At 48.7% G+C, this 16,430-nt stretch overlaps 1 protein-coding gene across 1 annotated transcript in view; it reads left to right on the top strand.

Moving 5' to 3' along the window:
• Positions 1 to 1,346: 1,346 nt before the first annotated feature.
• The window catches only part of MSI2 (musashi RNA binding protein 2), a 106,546-nt gene continuing 91,462 nt past the window's right edge, over positions 1,347 to 16,430 (top strand). Inside the window, exons 1-2 of the mRNA XM_026081577.1 lie at positions 1,347 to 1,466; positions 9,230 to 9,278. Of these exons, the coding sequence (XP_025937362.1) occupies positions 1,347 to 1,466; positions 9,230 to 9,278 (169 nt within the window). The remainder of the gene's footprint in view (positions 1,467 to 9,229; positions 9,279 to 16,430) is intronic.

Here is a 16,430-nt window from a genome sequence, read left to right as displayed (position 1 = left end):
GCTTTGCTGGGATGGAGGCAGGCTCCGCTGTCTCCATAAAAGCACAGCAAACACGTACATGCCCTGAAGCCAAGAAGAGGATATCACTACGATGGTTTTGCTCTGCTTTCTGGGTTGCTGTTGTCCTCAGCTTAATTTCCATTGTGGAGGGCATCCCTGACGTACCTGATGTTACACGCAACTGTGCGAGATAAGGACCGCTTTGTCTGGAGAAGGTAACTGCCAGCGCCTGCGTGAATTAATGAGCGGTTAATGACTGTTGCCTAGGCTGGGTTGCTCTGCATCCCTTTTTCTCACAGGGACTTGTCCTGCCTCTCTCCCTGGTGGTGTATCGCGGGTGGGTGTATCGTACCTGCTGGGACGGGTCCCTGGGAGTTTGTCACACCGAACGGAGAGCCAGACTGCCGCCAACCCGGGCTGACTTTCCTCCAGCTCACTGGCACTGGCCTCATCTGTTTTTCTTACCTGTTTTCATTGCCTTCCCTGCTGCTGGTTAGGTAGCGGTAGAGCAGTCCACGATACCAAAGAGAGAACTACCTTTATGTTTCCCATTTTTTTGCAAGAACCTTGTCCTCCCCCTTGGTGGTGGCGGAGGTGTTCCTTGGCGGTGTTAGCTGAGGTGTGGGAGAAACCTAAGGAAGACGAGGCAAGTTCTCAGACGAGAGCAGGTCAAAGGAAGACTCCAAGAGCCCTTGTGTAGTCTATAACTTGATGCGAGCGTGGCAGACTGCCTTATTTTCATCAATACTTCATATTATTAATACCGAAGAAAGAACATGTGAGAAATTGTCTCTATGGAGTCATCTTTAATTTGTTCTGCTGTGGAAAGCTCTGTTATTTCTGGAGAGTATTAGTCATTCTTACATCTCCCTTGGTAGACTAAGTGTTGAGTAACATGTTGGATTTTTGCAGGAGCATTTTGAAGTCCAAGAGTAGCCACTGTGCTTTTTGGCAAGCGTTTGGGATGCTCTCTGCCATGTCACGGCTGGTGAGCAAGCCCTGAGATTAACGTGATTGAGTGACTGTTTTAATTTCAGCCCTGATGGAGCAAAATTAGTTACAATGATATGTGTGTGTTGAATAAAATGGTAGTTTTATTAGCTATAATTGCTAAAGAAGACTTTTTAAAGACTTGACTGCTGGGGGGAAAAATTGCTAGCACTGGAATTTGTTCTTGCACAGTATGGCGTTGATGATTACCGTGGAGCGTAATACGTTAGCCTCGGTTGGCGAGTCGTCATTGCGACGCCCTGGGAGCGCTCAGCGAGGGGCCCGGCCCGGCGGTGTGTCGCTGGCCCGCGGAGAGGGGGGTGGCACAGCCGGCACCCGGGCCGCGGGGGGTTCGGATGTGCCACCACGCAGCCAGGGAGCTGCGGCTAGCTAGGGACGCTGTAGCAGTTGGTGCTTTTAGCCCTGGAGGTCTCCAGTTCGCCCCCGGAGCGTTGGCCAAGGCGCTGGCCATCGCGGTGAGTCCTCGAGCAGCGCCCTCAGCTTGACGGGAGCGTGCGGGAACGGGGATTCGGCCACTCGCTGGAGCGAGAGCCTGGAGTTTGGTGAAGCGGTGGCCCYGAGCCCGGCTCCGTGCCCCGGCCGCGTGCTCGTGCCGTGCCTGCGTGCTGGCCCCGCTCGTGCGACGTGGGGCCCCGCTGGTTCGGGCAGCCAGGCCAGYGGAAAGCGACCCCCCAAAGGGGCCCTGCGATTTCAGGTTGCCCCGTGTAGCTCTTGCATGAAGCTGCACCGCAGCGCGCGGAGGTGGGACGAGAGGAAGGTCCGAGCCCCGGTTCCAAACTCAGTTGCCCAGGCTGAAGAGTTGAAGACCTAGCGTGGCTTTGAAGGCATCTCGGCGATCGGTGAACGGCCCTTTTCGTGCGCTGAGAAGGGGAAGGAGCTGCACTGGGGAGGAGGGCAGGGCGTTCTTGACAGAAAGAGGGGAAAAGGTTAAAGTATTTGTTTCTTTGTTTAATTCCATTGTAATCAAACCCGGAGGCCTGGTATGGGGGAGCAATTTTTTTTCTAACTGTCTGGCCTGCTCTGTGCATTTGTCTCAATTTATGTGGGGAGAGGTTGTAAATCTGCAGGAGCGCGTTGCTGGCTCTTAGATTTCACGGGAGTATTTAAAATAATAGCACCTGACAGTTTACTAGCAACTAAGAGGTTTTTCTGCTTCAGAAAGCAAAATATTGTAGGAGTTATGCAGTGGGTATAAATAATTTGAGGAATTAGGCCAGAATATCCAGCACACTTTTCTGGGAAGAGCTAAGGATTTGATAGATCTGTAAAGTTTACGAATCGAGGAACAAGAGAGGGCAGCAACCCGACCCGGATGTGTATTGCTGAATGTCACCCTTGTTTAATTTCTTTTCTCGTAGGACCTAATCTGAATTGCCAAAGCATTAGATGATCGTGTGTTATTTCTTTTGTCTGGCCTATTTCTTCTTTATCTTGAGCAGATGAAAAACATATCCCTAACCGTGGTTGGCAGTGTTTGCAAGAAGCAAGCCCTCCTCTCCCCGGCCCCGGYGCGATCAGGCTCGGGCCGAAGGCAGCTGGAGGGGGAGCAGGTTTGCGAGTGCTTGACCTGGGCTGGCTGCGTCGGAAACTCGGGTTTTGAAGCAGGACAAACTTTCCTGGACTTGATGAGAAGGAATGTGAGGAAGAAAGAGCGCTGTGTGTTCGTTAGGGAGGGTTCTGCAAGCGGGCAGTTTCCTCATGAAGGTTGTACTGAATGAGTGAACTTCATTTAAATGAAAAAAAAAACAACTTGGAAATGTGAAGTGGTGGCTGTTACTGCTGTGCGTGCATGCAGGCGCCCTGGAAGTAGACGTCCGCTTTATGAGCTGCGTTTACCCTGTTTGCCGTGCTCCCGCGTGGGTGCACGTGCCCGTCCTGCGCGCGTGGCTYGGCCGGAGGGCGGCAGGGCGCTCGGCGGCAGAGCGGGAGACGGGGAGGTCTCCTGCGATTTCCGGGCTTCGCGGGCGTGCGGGCGGTGACCGTGCCTTGCCTGGCGTCGTGGTGCCTTCGAGCGTGCGCACCTCCGGGTGCTGGAGCAGCGCGCCTGCGGGAGCAGTTGCAACCTTCCCTGGAAAGGAGGAGGAAGACTTGCRGATAAATAATTTGGGGCATGAGAGCTTGGCGCAAGAGGCGCAGGGCGGGCTGGGCATGAAGGCAAGCACGGTCACTTTTGTCTCTTGCTTCCCTTTGGGAAGGACGCAGGAAGCAATGCACGCAGGGCAGGGGGTGCCCGAACCGCCCTCGCCTGGCAGCCCAGGAGATCAAGGTGGAGCTGCTCAGCCCGTATTTGTGTTTTTGCCTTTCTTATTCCCCAAACTGTTCCCTTTAAGGGGGGTTATTCTGTGTCCTCGGTCCAGTTCTCCATTCCAGTGCTTTCCTGGTGGCTTTGTGCCTGGTGGTCCCACGCCGAAGAGGCGCTGCAGGATTTCCCCGGGGCTCCTGTGAAAATGGTGGTGCTTTTTGCTTGTTTTCAACTGACTTTACTCAGGATGCAAATCCAGATTGTATAAATAAAAGACTGGGCATGAAGCGCTCCAGAAAATACCCTGTTTTGGTCAGTTCAGCTTTCTAGCTAGGTTTTCCCTGATTTCCGCGGGAGCACCTGTGGTGAACGGTTTTGAAACTCCTGTCGGAGTCTTATTGAATTGCTTCTCATCTTTGTAAAAGACTCGGTCTTTTCGTTAAGGCTTGCGTAGTGATAGGCCAGCGCTGAGTTTGATCTTCTCTGACTGCTCAGGCCTGCCCCATGGAAAAAGAGAGGAGTTAAAAACCCTTAGGAGGAAAGTGGGAGGAATGAATGGAGAATACGGTGTATTCTTGCACTGAGTTAGATCAGTTGCATTAAATTCAGGGCCTTTCCAAGTACAATTAATAGTCATTTTATTTAGGTCATCCTAGTTTTGTTGCTTTAAATATATGCCTCCATTAAAGTTGAAAAAAATCAAATACGGTTATCTCTGTGGATCCTTTTGTGAACAGGTTGGGCATATTTTAAATAACCCTGGGAACCGTTAGCATTATTAAAGCCTTTGGCTCCTGCAATTTTTTTTTTCTTTCCTCCTCTTCTCCCCTATTCCTCCTTCTGGGCAGTGATTAAAGAAATGGCATATGCCTTCCTTTTCTTACAGCCCCTAGTCGATTGAAAAAGGATTAAATAAACTAAAACCCATTACTTAGGCTTTATGTAAGAACCTAATTTTAGTTTTGTCCRGGGTCTGAATCGGGTGTGCATACGTGGTGTGCTAGAGCCGGGGAGAAGTCGTATGGACTTAAGATGTGTCCATTTTGTTACTGGTATTATCTGGCCGGTCTTTTTTTTTTTATTTTTTAATTTTTCCTTAAGTGCTAAGACTTGGTTCGTTTTGTACTGTTCTTTCATTTGATGCTCTCAGTTAGTTTGGATTAATAAGCTTCTTTAAGCCTCCGTGTTGAGCCGTAGTAGGTCCGACATCTACGTCTTCCGGCTGGCGGGGCGCCGTGGGGTGCGGGGCTGCTGCCCAGCGGCCGGAGGCGCCTGCCGTGGGGCGCGCGGCCTCCTCGCCCCCTCGCTCCGGCCTCCCCGCGCGGGTGCCGCTCCGGTGCCGGCTCTGGCACGCACCGACCCGTCCGCTGCGAGCYGGAGCCTTCGTTTCCACCACCGTTGCCGGACAGGCACTGGATGGCCGTGCTTTTTGGTCTCTCGATAACTTGAATCGGTTTTGTGCTGGTTTCGGTTTTCCTTCTGTTCACTGGTCAAGCAGCGGCATTTCCATTTGCTCTCCCAAACCGTTCAAGGCTGAATTACGGAATAACGTCGTTCTCAGTGGGAGCCCGTGAGAGCTGGGGCAGATGGTTAGACCGGGCCGTTTCCAGGCTCCATTCAAACCTTTTAGCGAGGGTGCTGCACGGGCCAGGCGAGGCGTTGCTTTCTGGTTGGTGGCTCAACTTCTCACCTCTGCTATAGTAAAAATCCAGTTCTTTGCTGGTATGTTTTTCCCACCGTGTCGAGAGCGCGTGCGAAAGGGGCTGCCCGCGTAGCTGGTGACGGGGCTGAGCTCAGGGCTCGCTGCTAGCGCCCCGGGCTGCGCGCTTTGGGCTGCAGCTCCAGCGGCGCTTGCCTGGCGGGTAGCAGGCTCATCCGACGCTGGTACGTGAGCGTGGGCAGAGCAGGTCTGCGCTGACCCGCGCGTTTGCAGCGCTAACGGGAGGGCGAGGCTGCTGTTCGAGCAAACGTTAGGAGAAGCGTAGTTGCACTAGTCTTCAGCAACGCTTCCTAACCAATGCAGCTGATCCTTGTAAAGTCCATGCGCGTTAGCATGGGTGGATGATCTTACCGTTGGGTAAAGCTCCCTGCTCTTACTTCCCTGTCGGTAATACGGGGTTGTGTCTTTTTCTGTAGTTGAGAAGTGCATTTGAGGTCTGTTGGTTCCCCTCATGCTGTACGATAGGTGACTGGTCCCGGCTGCAGTGGAGAAGCAGCATCACAGCCAAAGCCAGGAGGTGGGATTGCATCTTCCGGTCCTATTTCTTCCCCCTGGAGAAAACTTTCTCCTTTTTTGTAAGCATGGTATTAGTTGCATATTTTGAGGTGAGACCTGGAAAACTTGCTGTCCAACCTTCTTTAATATATTGGGCAAGCAAAGGAGCCTCGTCGTGAAGGAAGGGGTTAACTTGTGGACGGTCACAGCTACTAAATCTACTTGAGTTTCATCTTTTTTTTTGAGGGATCAATTTGCTTACTATAGGGTTTACTGCCGGTTACCTTGACTGTGTCCCTTATTTCTCCTTGCTGAAAACTTGAACAAGCCGCTTGTGTTTGATTCACAGAGAACCGTGAGAAACGAGCTGTGTGTGTGAGGCAGTGTGGTTTTTTTCATTCTATTCAGCCCTTTGTATATTCAAATTCTTCTAGTTTCAGTTCTTGCTGTTCTGCCAGATTTCCATACCATTGATGGGTTTTCTGAATTAATAAGTTTCTTTCTCCCCCTCCCTCCCATAYCCTTGCCACCTTTTTGCAACTAGTGAAAAGTTTTTCTAAGCACACTGCCCTCTCCATATTGATTTTCTCCTCTTGCTTGTCTAACCAGCTCTCAGATGTTTTATTTTGCAAGGCGTTAATAGAATTTTTCTTTAGCYGTAGCACTTTATCTATTCAGGAGGTTTCAAGAAGTCTCATTGTGTCACTGGACTATGGAGGAAAGAGACTATTCTTCTGTTACAATGGCTGCCCTAAAAAATAACGCAGGGTGGGGTAAACTCAGAAAGGGCAGAGACGGAGATAAAATGTTCTGACCTTAGGAAACAGAAAAGATAACCAATTAGACATTGTTGAAAGGGCACCAGCTGGCTTAAAGAACACCCCACTGATTATTTTTTTTCTTTAAAGGAATGTTTGGTCCAAATCTGAAACTCAGCTGCAGAGACCTGCTTCCTCCCCTGCTTTCAGGTTTTCAGATTTGAACTTGTGGGACTGGCCCTCTCCTATAGAGCTGCATGCCTGCTCCGGGTCCCAAAAGCAGCTATCCCTCCTGGGAGGGGTAAAGCGCCCATCTCCGGGGGGTATCTGCAGCGTACTGGGCTGCAGCCAGCGCGATGGAAATCTCCTGGATTAGCCCATGCAGACTTGGTTTGTAACTGCTAATAAGAATTTATTTGCATAAAAAAGATCTCTGCCAAGATCATCATTCCAGTGGAGTGGGGCCTTAGTACACAAGGTACAAAGCTTTTTGCCCAGAGGACTTGCATCTGATGGGTGAGAAGACTCGTCACGTTGTAGAGGTGGGAGAGGTGAACAAAACAGCAGGTCCCCATATAACTCGGCACTGTACCGGACCCCCAGAGTCCCCATCCAGGGCCGGGACCTGTCCCTTCTCTGCCTGGAGGAGCAGAATGAGGCTGCACAAGAGGTTAAAGCCTGTGTTGTTGCTGCTGCAAGCCATAGCTGAGCCTGAGACAGGGTTTTAAACACGAMAGCTAAGGTTTCAGCCTGCCGGAAGGTTTCTGGATGAGACACAGCCACGCTAAAGCAAAATGAGGTTAGAGTCTTGTCATGCGTCATCTTATTTATCCTCTCCCCCTAGAAGTAATAAAACCAGACTTTTCAAAGTCCCCAGTAATTCATATCCTTTCAYGAGGAGGTGTCATTTTGAAATGATGGACTTTTTCAGTGTGGATGTAGCTGGGCAAGCCTGCGCTCAGCCGCAGCCTTTGAGTCAAGACAGAGACCTTCCCCGCCACGTCTGTGTTTGCACCATGATGCGTCCGAGACCTTCCTGGCCTCCTCTGGCTCTAGTGTGGGATTTGAGGCAAGGAGTTTATGCTGGAAGAATTGCACTGGAAAACCTCTGGAGCAGACTGATGAGCGTGGGGTGCAAGGGTGGTCAGCACGCTTGCGCGGACTGAGTTTGAGCGGGAGTCACGATGCTCTAGGAGAAGGCAGTAGCTGCATCGTGGGATTTTTGGTTCCAGTGAGGCCAAGACCCGTGAGAATGAAAAACAGAAATTGCTGTGCAAATGTAACCCCAGAGCAGAACAAAGTGGTGGTGGGAGGGTGAAGGGGAACTTTGTCCTTATCTGCCTTCTGATATTACTTAGGCCTGTGAGTTTTCTTCCTTGAAGTGAAGAAAGACAGCAGGACAAATGACTCTGTGCTTAATTTAGTTTGTATTTTTCATTGCGTCAGCATCTTTAGGTCTCATTTGAGATGGGTATTAAGGATTAAACAGAATTAGGGAGGCGTATTATTCTCCTCGATCTCAGGCCATTGCTAACACGTTTTGCAAACCACTTTGACTAAAGAAAGTTAGGAACAAGTTAACCAGATGGTTTTTTAAATGAGTCTAGGTATAGTGTAAGGTTTTGCTGCACTGTGTTTTTTTACTATATCCTGGAACATATTTCAGTACAGTAGTTAAGAGAGGTTCAAGTTTTGTTTTTTACCACCTGCCCAGTATATGTCTCTGCCCAGCCAAGACTGGGTTTGTAATTTAGCACAGAAGCGTGCTAGATATGTGCCCCCTTCATAAGAGGACTATGGTCAAACTATACTCCCTGAACTATGAATTTTAACCAGTTTGGGGCTTTCAAATACTGCTGTAATTCCAGGATCACATTAAGCCAGCAGAAGCTGGCACTGCTACCAAAAGTGTTCCCACSTTTCCATGTGGCACTTGTTCCAGAATCCAGAAAATAAGAAAATGACAACCTTGTAGAAATTACTGAAAAAATTTCTAAACAAACAAACAAACTCCCCCAAAACGCTCCCAAACAACCAGTGGAATCCTTTACAGAATAAAAGCTTTTCTTTAAAGTTCTTCCCGCTTCCCCCAGTGTCCGCTGCAATTCAGTGGTGATACAGGTTTCCAGCAAGCCCTAGTTTAAAACAAGCAATAGAAAGTCAATAACTTTTTCAGAAAGATTGTACAGGACGTTGCCTGTGGCATGCGGGAGCAACCTGCCTCAGCTCCTGCAGGCTCTGAGCAACAGTTTAAAATGTGATAGTGCTGGCAAATAAACCCCAGCACAACATCCTTCTAAAATAAGTATAAAATTTTAGGTGTGGTTGCACAGATTAAATGGAGGTGGAATAAATCATGCAAATAGTAATGAAAGTTGAAAGCAATTTGGTTGCACTTCAATACGTTTCATCAGTCATCTCTCTCTTCTGAAGTGGAAATACCAAGCCTGATGCGAATTAAACTTTCTCCCTCCTCCCTCTCCCCTCTTCCTCTAGCTTTTCAAAAGGCCTTTTGAAAACCTCTGAATACCTTTCTTGGCTGACCAGATTTTACCCTGCTTGTACTTCTTGAAACCTCCTAATTCTCAGCCAAGACAGTGACTCTCGTTTGGAGAAGGCATGGGCTTGATTTGCATCCGCGATTCCTCGCTTGGCCCTTCCTTATCTCTCCACAAAAGGGAAGAAGGCTGAGAGGGGGCTGGCTAGGGACACATGAGAGCTGGAAAAGCTGCTTAGATGTTTGGCTTTTTAGGACAGCAAAACTTCTTACGCTCACCTTTCTGCTTTACGATCAAATGCCAGCTAGGATGTGTGTTGAAAGCAGCAGATTTCCAAAAGCAGGAACTGACTCCGAGCAAAAGAGAGGAGATTTGATGAATCATTTGTAGCTGAGCTGAGGCTACTCCTGCCTCTGTCTCCCCTTCCCGGTCGTGTGTGTTTGTGTCTCTGTGAACTGTGCAGCTGGTGTGTTAAAGCCCGCGTTTCCCCTCTTCTGTCTTGCAGGTAGAGGACGCCATGCTTATGTTTGACAAGACTACCAACAGGCATAGAGGTAAGAGAGAACTGGAGCTCAGACGTCACATTTTATAAAAGCTTCTGCACGGTGAGCACAGCCTAAAACCAGTGTCAACACGGTGACCCGTGTGGCTAAGTTCAGCGATGCTAAATTAGGAGAGCATCTGGATTTGAGACAGCTCCCTGCGTCCTGCAGGTGCTGCAGAGGAAGGGCTGTTTGGGACCAAGTGCCATGCGTCATGTGGAGTATCTTACTGGAGATGACTCCATGGTCAGTCTGATGACTTAACTTTGGGAGGATCCCTGTTAGGCTCTGTGGTGTCCCTGGAGATAGTAAAGCACAGGGAGCTGGTGAGGCTGCAGGGAAGGGACCCGAGTTAGAATCGGAAGAAAACATCAGGGGTCTCTGTGTTTCTACAGCTGGTCCCACTGGACGTGCATCCAAATGGGCCAGCCTCAGCCCTGCGGGATGAGCGCTCRGCTCACTGGGCACCTGCACACATGGCTTCTTCCTGACGCTGCATGTTAGATACCAGAACTGCTCTGAGATACCCACTAGCCCTTGCAGACCAGCAAGACTCTTCTTTTGGCCTCCTTTCCTTTGACATAGCCCAGGCTCAATGGCTCAGTTGCCGCTTGCAAATTTGTAAATATGTATGGGGCACGTTCACGTCCACGTGTGTATGCAAGCTTTGTGCTCACAGCTGGAGCCCCCGGTTATGCACAGCTCATGGTGGCAGATGAAGATGATCCTTTGTAGTGCTGTAGCTCCAGAGAGCCCCATCGCAGATGAGGGTCCTATCACAGCAGGAGCTGTGCAAATACCAGGCATTGCTGTGGCTGGCTGAGATACGGCAATACTGACAGCACTTTGTGAGGTGCCAGACTTGGAGCTTTGTTTTTCAGGGTTTTTGAAAGATTCTTATGCTTTTGAGGCAGTGGCTAACTTTTTAATTGAGATGTTTCCTTGCCAAATGGCTTTCCTGGAGAGCCAAAGGGGCCTGACCCCTCCAGTCAACATGTGGCTGCTGGTTCAGCTGGAATAATATTTCCCTAAGGTTGAAGCAAATAAGACCAAGCATGAATTACCTGAGTAGATGGGGAGGGAAGTTTGTGAGATGGGAACCTCAGCCATGCTGTGGTCTCCATCCTATTCCTCTCTGTGCCGAAAGCACTGTGATATTTATTAGTAACATGTTCATTTGTAGCTCCCAGGTGAGACCAAAGCTGCGTTGAGATAAGTGGCCATAGAAAATCCCTGTCTCCAAAGGGTTCACAATCTAAGCAGGAGAGGGAGCCCAGAGGAAAGGTGTGTGCAGCTTATCCCCACTTCGGCAAAGAGAAGCTGTGCATGTGTTTGGCTTGCGGACAAACAAAGTACCGTGCCCTGCAACAAGCCATGACCGGTCCCTGCATTCTCACCGTCTCGATCTGCGGGTAAGCGCGGAGCCGCCCTTCAGCCGCTGGCTGCAGGTCTCCGCTCGCAGTCGCCTGGGGCAGGGGCCGGGCRGTGAGTTCAGGGGCCTGTGGGCCGGGGAGAGGCAGCCAGTGCAGCAGGAGATGTGCAGAACAGCAAAGCTGCCCCAGCTGCCTGGGAGAAGGTGCAAGGACCAAAGGCTGAACTTCTGTTGATCCATGCACATCTTACAGGATACACGCAGAGTTTGTGCCAAGTTGGGTAGCATTGGATTAAGCTGGCCATAAGGCCGGTTAAGTTGAGACACTAGGAACTTAAGGTCTTAAAATCTTGTTACTGTAGATGGTATGGGGTGCTGTCTGGGTGCAAACAGTTGCTTAGTGCCCGTGGAGAGGTGTCTCTAGACCAAAGCTGAATTTGGAGGCTGGGARTTGTAGAGGTTGGCAGGAATTTTGGTGCTACTTGCTCCTAGTTTAGTGTTAATCCACATGCCATCACAAATCATGGCTAGGGTGAGCAGTTTATAAGACCTGTTTGTTTCCTTATCTCTTTGTACAGTTGCAAAAAATGGTGGGCAGTTATGCCAGGACTTTGCTATCTGACCATGAGTGTCTTGTCTAACAACCACTTATCTTGGGTACTGTGCATTTGCTTGCAGACCTGTGTGCTGCACAGATTGGCTTGCATGTATGCTAAATGTAATCCTCTAAAGCCTCAGGACTTGGGGATTAAAAGCCAGTTTTCTCACTTTATTAATTTTCCTCTAGGCTGTGTATRTGATCCAGCAAGGTGAATGAATCTGGAGTCAGAAACTCCAGATTTCTAACCACCCRTTGAATTCCCGACTTTGGGGAAAACACAGCAATTAGATCTCCAGTTTTCTCAACAGTAAAATGGGGCTAACCTGTGCTGGCGTTGTCCTTCAAGAATGCTCTCCTAGTGTTGGAGTTTCAGGCATGCTGGTGTCTTGAAGCTCACGACTTCTACTCCTCTGATGATGATATCATCTCGGAATAAGCAGGATCTCCAGAAGGGGAGTTTCCCTCCGTACATTTCACAACAGAGACGAGATTTCATTATTGCTTGTACAGTTCTGTGAAAATGAGCTGAGGATTATTTTCAATGTTATGGTCATTCATTTCAGTGGAAATAAATGATGTGCTTCTGTCTCTCAGTGAACTCGTTCACACTGCAGCTGCAGCAGAGATGCTGAGCTCCCAGGCCGATCCCGGTCTGGCAGCACTACCATTTAGCTCAGTGGGGCTAAAAGTACCTGGAGTCTCCAGGTGGCAGAAATAACTGCAGCGTGGACAGTCTCTGTGACCCTCTTCTGTCCTCTCCGTATGAGAGTGAGCTTATGCTACCATCTCCCCACTGTAATACAGCATGTGTTAGGAGGCAGTGTAGAAAGTCAGCTGCAGCATGTGTCTTCTGTCCCCGTGTGGCAACCTGGAAATGTAGCTTGGAGGTTTCTGCCATTTGCCCTTCACGCTCCAGGCACTTAAGCGTCCACACTTTTACTCTTTGGGGGGGCTCGCTTGATCGATGCAGTTATTATCTCGGCCACAATGTGACAGCTTCCTGGAGTAATGCGTATAGCCCATTTGTTTAGGGAGACTGCCAAAAGGCGTAGGGGGTCCTAAGTGAAGTCAGGAGGTGACACAAGCCCTGGAGATTGGAGAGGGGAGAGCTGCCCAGCTCGGAGTACCAGCCCCTGCCGTGATACCCCATATTCTGTCCCCTGGCAGAACCAGAAGACTTGAACTCATGAATGTCCCTGTCTGAAGTATTCACTGGTCTGACGTTTGCCTTAACAAGCAGCTTAGTGAAGATGACTGGATGAATAGAGCAAACCTCCSTAATGACATTCCCTCCCAGCCACTGATTCCTCCCTAAAGTTGAGGATCATAGGACCCAGAAAAGTTCAGCAGCAGTGGGCGAGAGACTTGCTTGGAAGGATAAGATTTTTCCGAGCCAAGGAAGAATTTGAACAGCCAGTGCCCATCAGTATTCTAATGGGAACCAAGCATTCAAAACTTAGAGTTTGGAAAGTTCAACCCCTGACAATTTCCTCTTATTGCTGGCGAATTTCCAACCCTTCTCTTTGCAACCACCCTTGAAGAGACCATAAATACCCTTCTCCAGCCAAGATCTTGGCATGTTGTTTATTGCGTTTGAGAGCTGTGTTACACAGTCCGTGTGGGCTGGGCACAAGGGGCCAGCGTTTCCCCTCTGGCCTGGCTTCAGGAGCGCCACGGGACTGAGTCTCCAACAAGGCTCGGACTCGAGACTTGGCCCCTAGGAATGTGCTTCAGTGAATCCTCTGCATGCTTCTGGTTTTGTTCTTTGTTTTCTTCTCTTAAACTGCCTCTTACTCTGGTGAGTTTATGCAGCATGCAACAGATAGGCTGGAAACGTGTCCCGGTATTCAGAGGGACTCTGTTCCTTGTCCTTTGAGGCTTTTGCAACCTCATTCCGGAGGTTCTTGCCCCTGCCCTGAGATTGCACGGAGAGGAACCTGCTCTGTTAGCCCGGAAAGCACGGTCTGTGCCGCTTGATCCAAGAGCGCAGGAGGCTGGAGCCAAAGGTGGCTCCACGCAGATGGGGAAAGAGGAGACTGTGCAGGGACATCAAAAATAGAGCAATGGTATTTTAGCCCTTTCTTTGTTTCCTGCAAGCAAGACACTCGCTCTTCTGAACAGACCTCAAGGTGATCCTTGCTTTGTCCCCCATGTGGCACTGTGCTGCCGTAAGCACTTTCCAAGACATGAGGGCACTGGGAAACATTTATGTTTGTGCTCCATGCTAGCGCTGAGCTGTGCTTTCGCAGCTCTGCTTCGGCTCTTTTTATGCATTTGTAGGGGAAGGTGGACGAGTGTGCTGGGCAGCCTGCGCTACCCGCTGTGAACCCGAGAGATAAGCCCGTAGAGGACGGATTCTTCTCGCAAAACATCCTTCCGAAGAAAAGTTCCGTAACACCTGAAGTTGAGGGCTGCAGATGTAGTGAGCACCTTAGCTTCTGTGAAACCTTTGTTTCTTCCACAAAGGGTCTTTTTCCCCCAATTTATGTTGAAGATGAGAGGCAACTAGTGTTCCTTGTTTTCCAGCAATTCTGTGAATTATTCTATTGGCTAATTTTTTTATAGTCTAATTTTGCTCCATGTGCTCCATAGTGTTTCTCTTCATGTTGGCATCCTTGTGTAAGCAGCTGGAAGAGATCTAAGGGCTGAGGAGCTACAGCAAAGAGTCGTAAAGGCCAAAAGTACAGACTCCAAGTGCTGTTAGATAGGAATGATGTTACTTGTGCCTCCATTGCTCCACTTGAATTAGGCTCTGGACCCGGGTCTGTCGGGTGTTGAGTATTGGATATATCCCTCTTGCTTGTGCCATCCAGGTTCAGATGAAGGGGGCTCCAGCAATCTTCAGGAGGTGCTTGGCACCTTGGAAGATCAGTTGTGTTTATGAGGCTGTTTCCCAGAAAACAGGCTTACCCTTTTGCTRATTGAGTGATGATGACTGTTGCTTATTCATCCAGGATGAACCAGAATGTCTCTGCAGGGGTGAAGCATTGGGCTGGTGCAGGGTGCTGCTTCGGGAGCAGCACCAAAGAGGTGAGAAATTCAAAGCTCTGGATCTTTAGACCTGCCAGGTAATGGTGGAAGGAAAAACAAATGTAGCATAAAATGAAAGGCAGAGAATCATCTTCATGTTTGATTTGTTTATCAAGTCTTTTCAGACATTTTTTCCCTTTTTTGTACAGGTAACTATGACTAATCAGACTAATAAACTGTGTAGTAGGTTGTTGTGACCAAGAGAGTTCTGCTGCATTGATGGTTGATAAAATTACCCCAGATTTTACAAATTGTGACATTTTGATTGGGTTTGGAAACATGTTTAAAATGCAGCAGTGTGCAGCAACAGCGTTAATGGCAATTCTTAAAACCACTTGCGGGTTACAATCTGTATCTTCGAATTAGCCAAGGGAAAGAGAAATGGCAGATAAAATATCCGTTGTGGTTACTGTAGTTAGTAGATGCCTAGAATAATCAACATAGGCAAGGGAAAGGAAAAATATTAAAATTCACTCCCTACTGCTAGGAGGGGAGATAAATTTCATTGCAGCAAATTGAAAATATTTGTTGACATAATTCTGGCACGTGTGTGTAACTCGTGTATATTCTGATGCGGTGTAGCTTGTCTAGATGTGCGGCCCTGGAACAGCATTGATTTGTGAATTGAAATACACAGTTTTAACCAGCCATAGTAAGAGGCATTTTCAAAACTGCTCAGTGTTGAACAGTGTTATTAATACCCTGGGAAGGCTTTAAAACCCCACCCAAAATAAAACTTAATGCCTTGTCAATTGGGCGCATATTTGTTTGCAACATCAAAAAGGTCATTAAGCTAACCGCTTTGTTGCCTGTGCTGGTGCCTTTTTTTTTTTTCCTTTCTTTTTAAATGACCAGCCATTCCTAGATGCTTTCTATTGAAAACAAGATTCGGAGCTATTCCACTTCATCCCTATCTGTCTAGCCATATTAATGGGAGGCCACAAAATCTTAATTGAAGATGTGATTAATTTTTGGAGTATTGTAGGTAAAACAATCCCTAGCTTTACTGGGATGCGGTATCATCTCGCAATGGTTCCTCTTTTAGCTTGGTCATTTAACTGTGGTAGTGGGCACCCAATGAACTAATACTGAGAAGGCAAAAACCTCTGGGCCAGTTTAGTTAGGGAGTCATTTCTTATTGGAAAGAAAGTTTTGGTAGTCTTCCATTTCTGTACACTCTTCTGTACTTCTGTACAGGGAAAAAAAACACAGAAGTCCTCTAAACGTTCTGGAAGATCRCTTGCCTCACTTCCTTTCCTGCCTAAAATTTCATAGAGCTGAAAATTGCCAGCTCAATCTTGAAAGGATTTAGCAGATGGGAGAAAATAAGAGAGTGGTGTTATTTTGTTACCCTTGCAAACTCCAGATAAAATCTTGAGTTCAGCATTAGTTATTGATCTTTGGGGTTGGAGGGAGCCTTGCAAGATGACGATGTCCTTCTAACTTCGTTATGTCGGGGAGCTCCAGGAGGCACGCCGATCTGCAGGCTGGCGAGGCGGATRCACGCCGCGGGGTGGGGTGGCTCCCTTGCCCTTGGCGCGTCCCCGTGCTGGCGAGCCCCCAGGCCCAGCGGCAGGAGCCTCGCTTGCTGTAGCCGTCGGAGCCGCCGAGGAGGAGGGAGGAAGGAGGCATCTGAACCAGAGAGTGCAGGAGCGGGCCCCGCTCTTCCCAAGCTGTTTAAATTGAGTGGAACGGAAAGTGCAGTGCAGCGGGGTGCAGTGTCTCCTGATAAATTTGTTGGGCAACTCCCCTTTCTTTCCGCAACTGTTAAGCGTGGAGGTAGAGATGAGTCGAGAGAAGGTGATGTATTGGTTAGTTGATGTAACGGGGTGCTCTTGATCACTGCCTTAAATATTCTCCACCAGCATCTACCTGTTCTGGGCTGTGCTTGTCCTGTACCCGTCTACTGCATATACTGCGTCCCGCATGTCGAACATGCAGAGAAAAATAAAGATTTTGAGTGATTGATTCTCCCTAGTTGTGATGCTGGTGTTAAATGTAATGCTATATGTTTTTCAAAGCCATGCAGCCCCCAGAGTTGTTTTCATATCAGTTAGCTCTCTTGACATGGCTAGGAATGGCGAGGGGAGAGGGGAGGGAGGTGACAGAACATGACTTGGGCCTCCTTAATCTGAAAACTAAACCAAATTAAAGAAAGCCA

This window comes from Apteryx rowi, unplaced genomic scaffold (assembly GCF_003343035.1).
Source record: "Apteryx rowi isolate R43461 unplaced genomic scaffold, aptRow1 scaffold_554, whole genome shotgun sequence".
Taxonomy (NCBI): Eukaryota; Metazoa; Chordata; class Aves; order Apterygiformes; family Apterygidae; genus Apteryx; species Apteryx rowi.
Note: the sequence above shows the minus strand (reverse complement) of the source record. Positions and strands in the feature narration are given on the sequence as shown.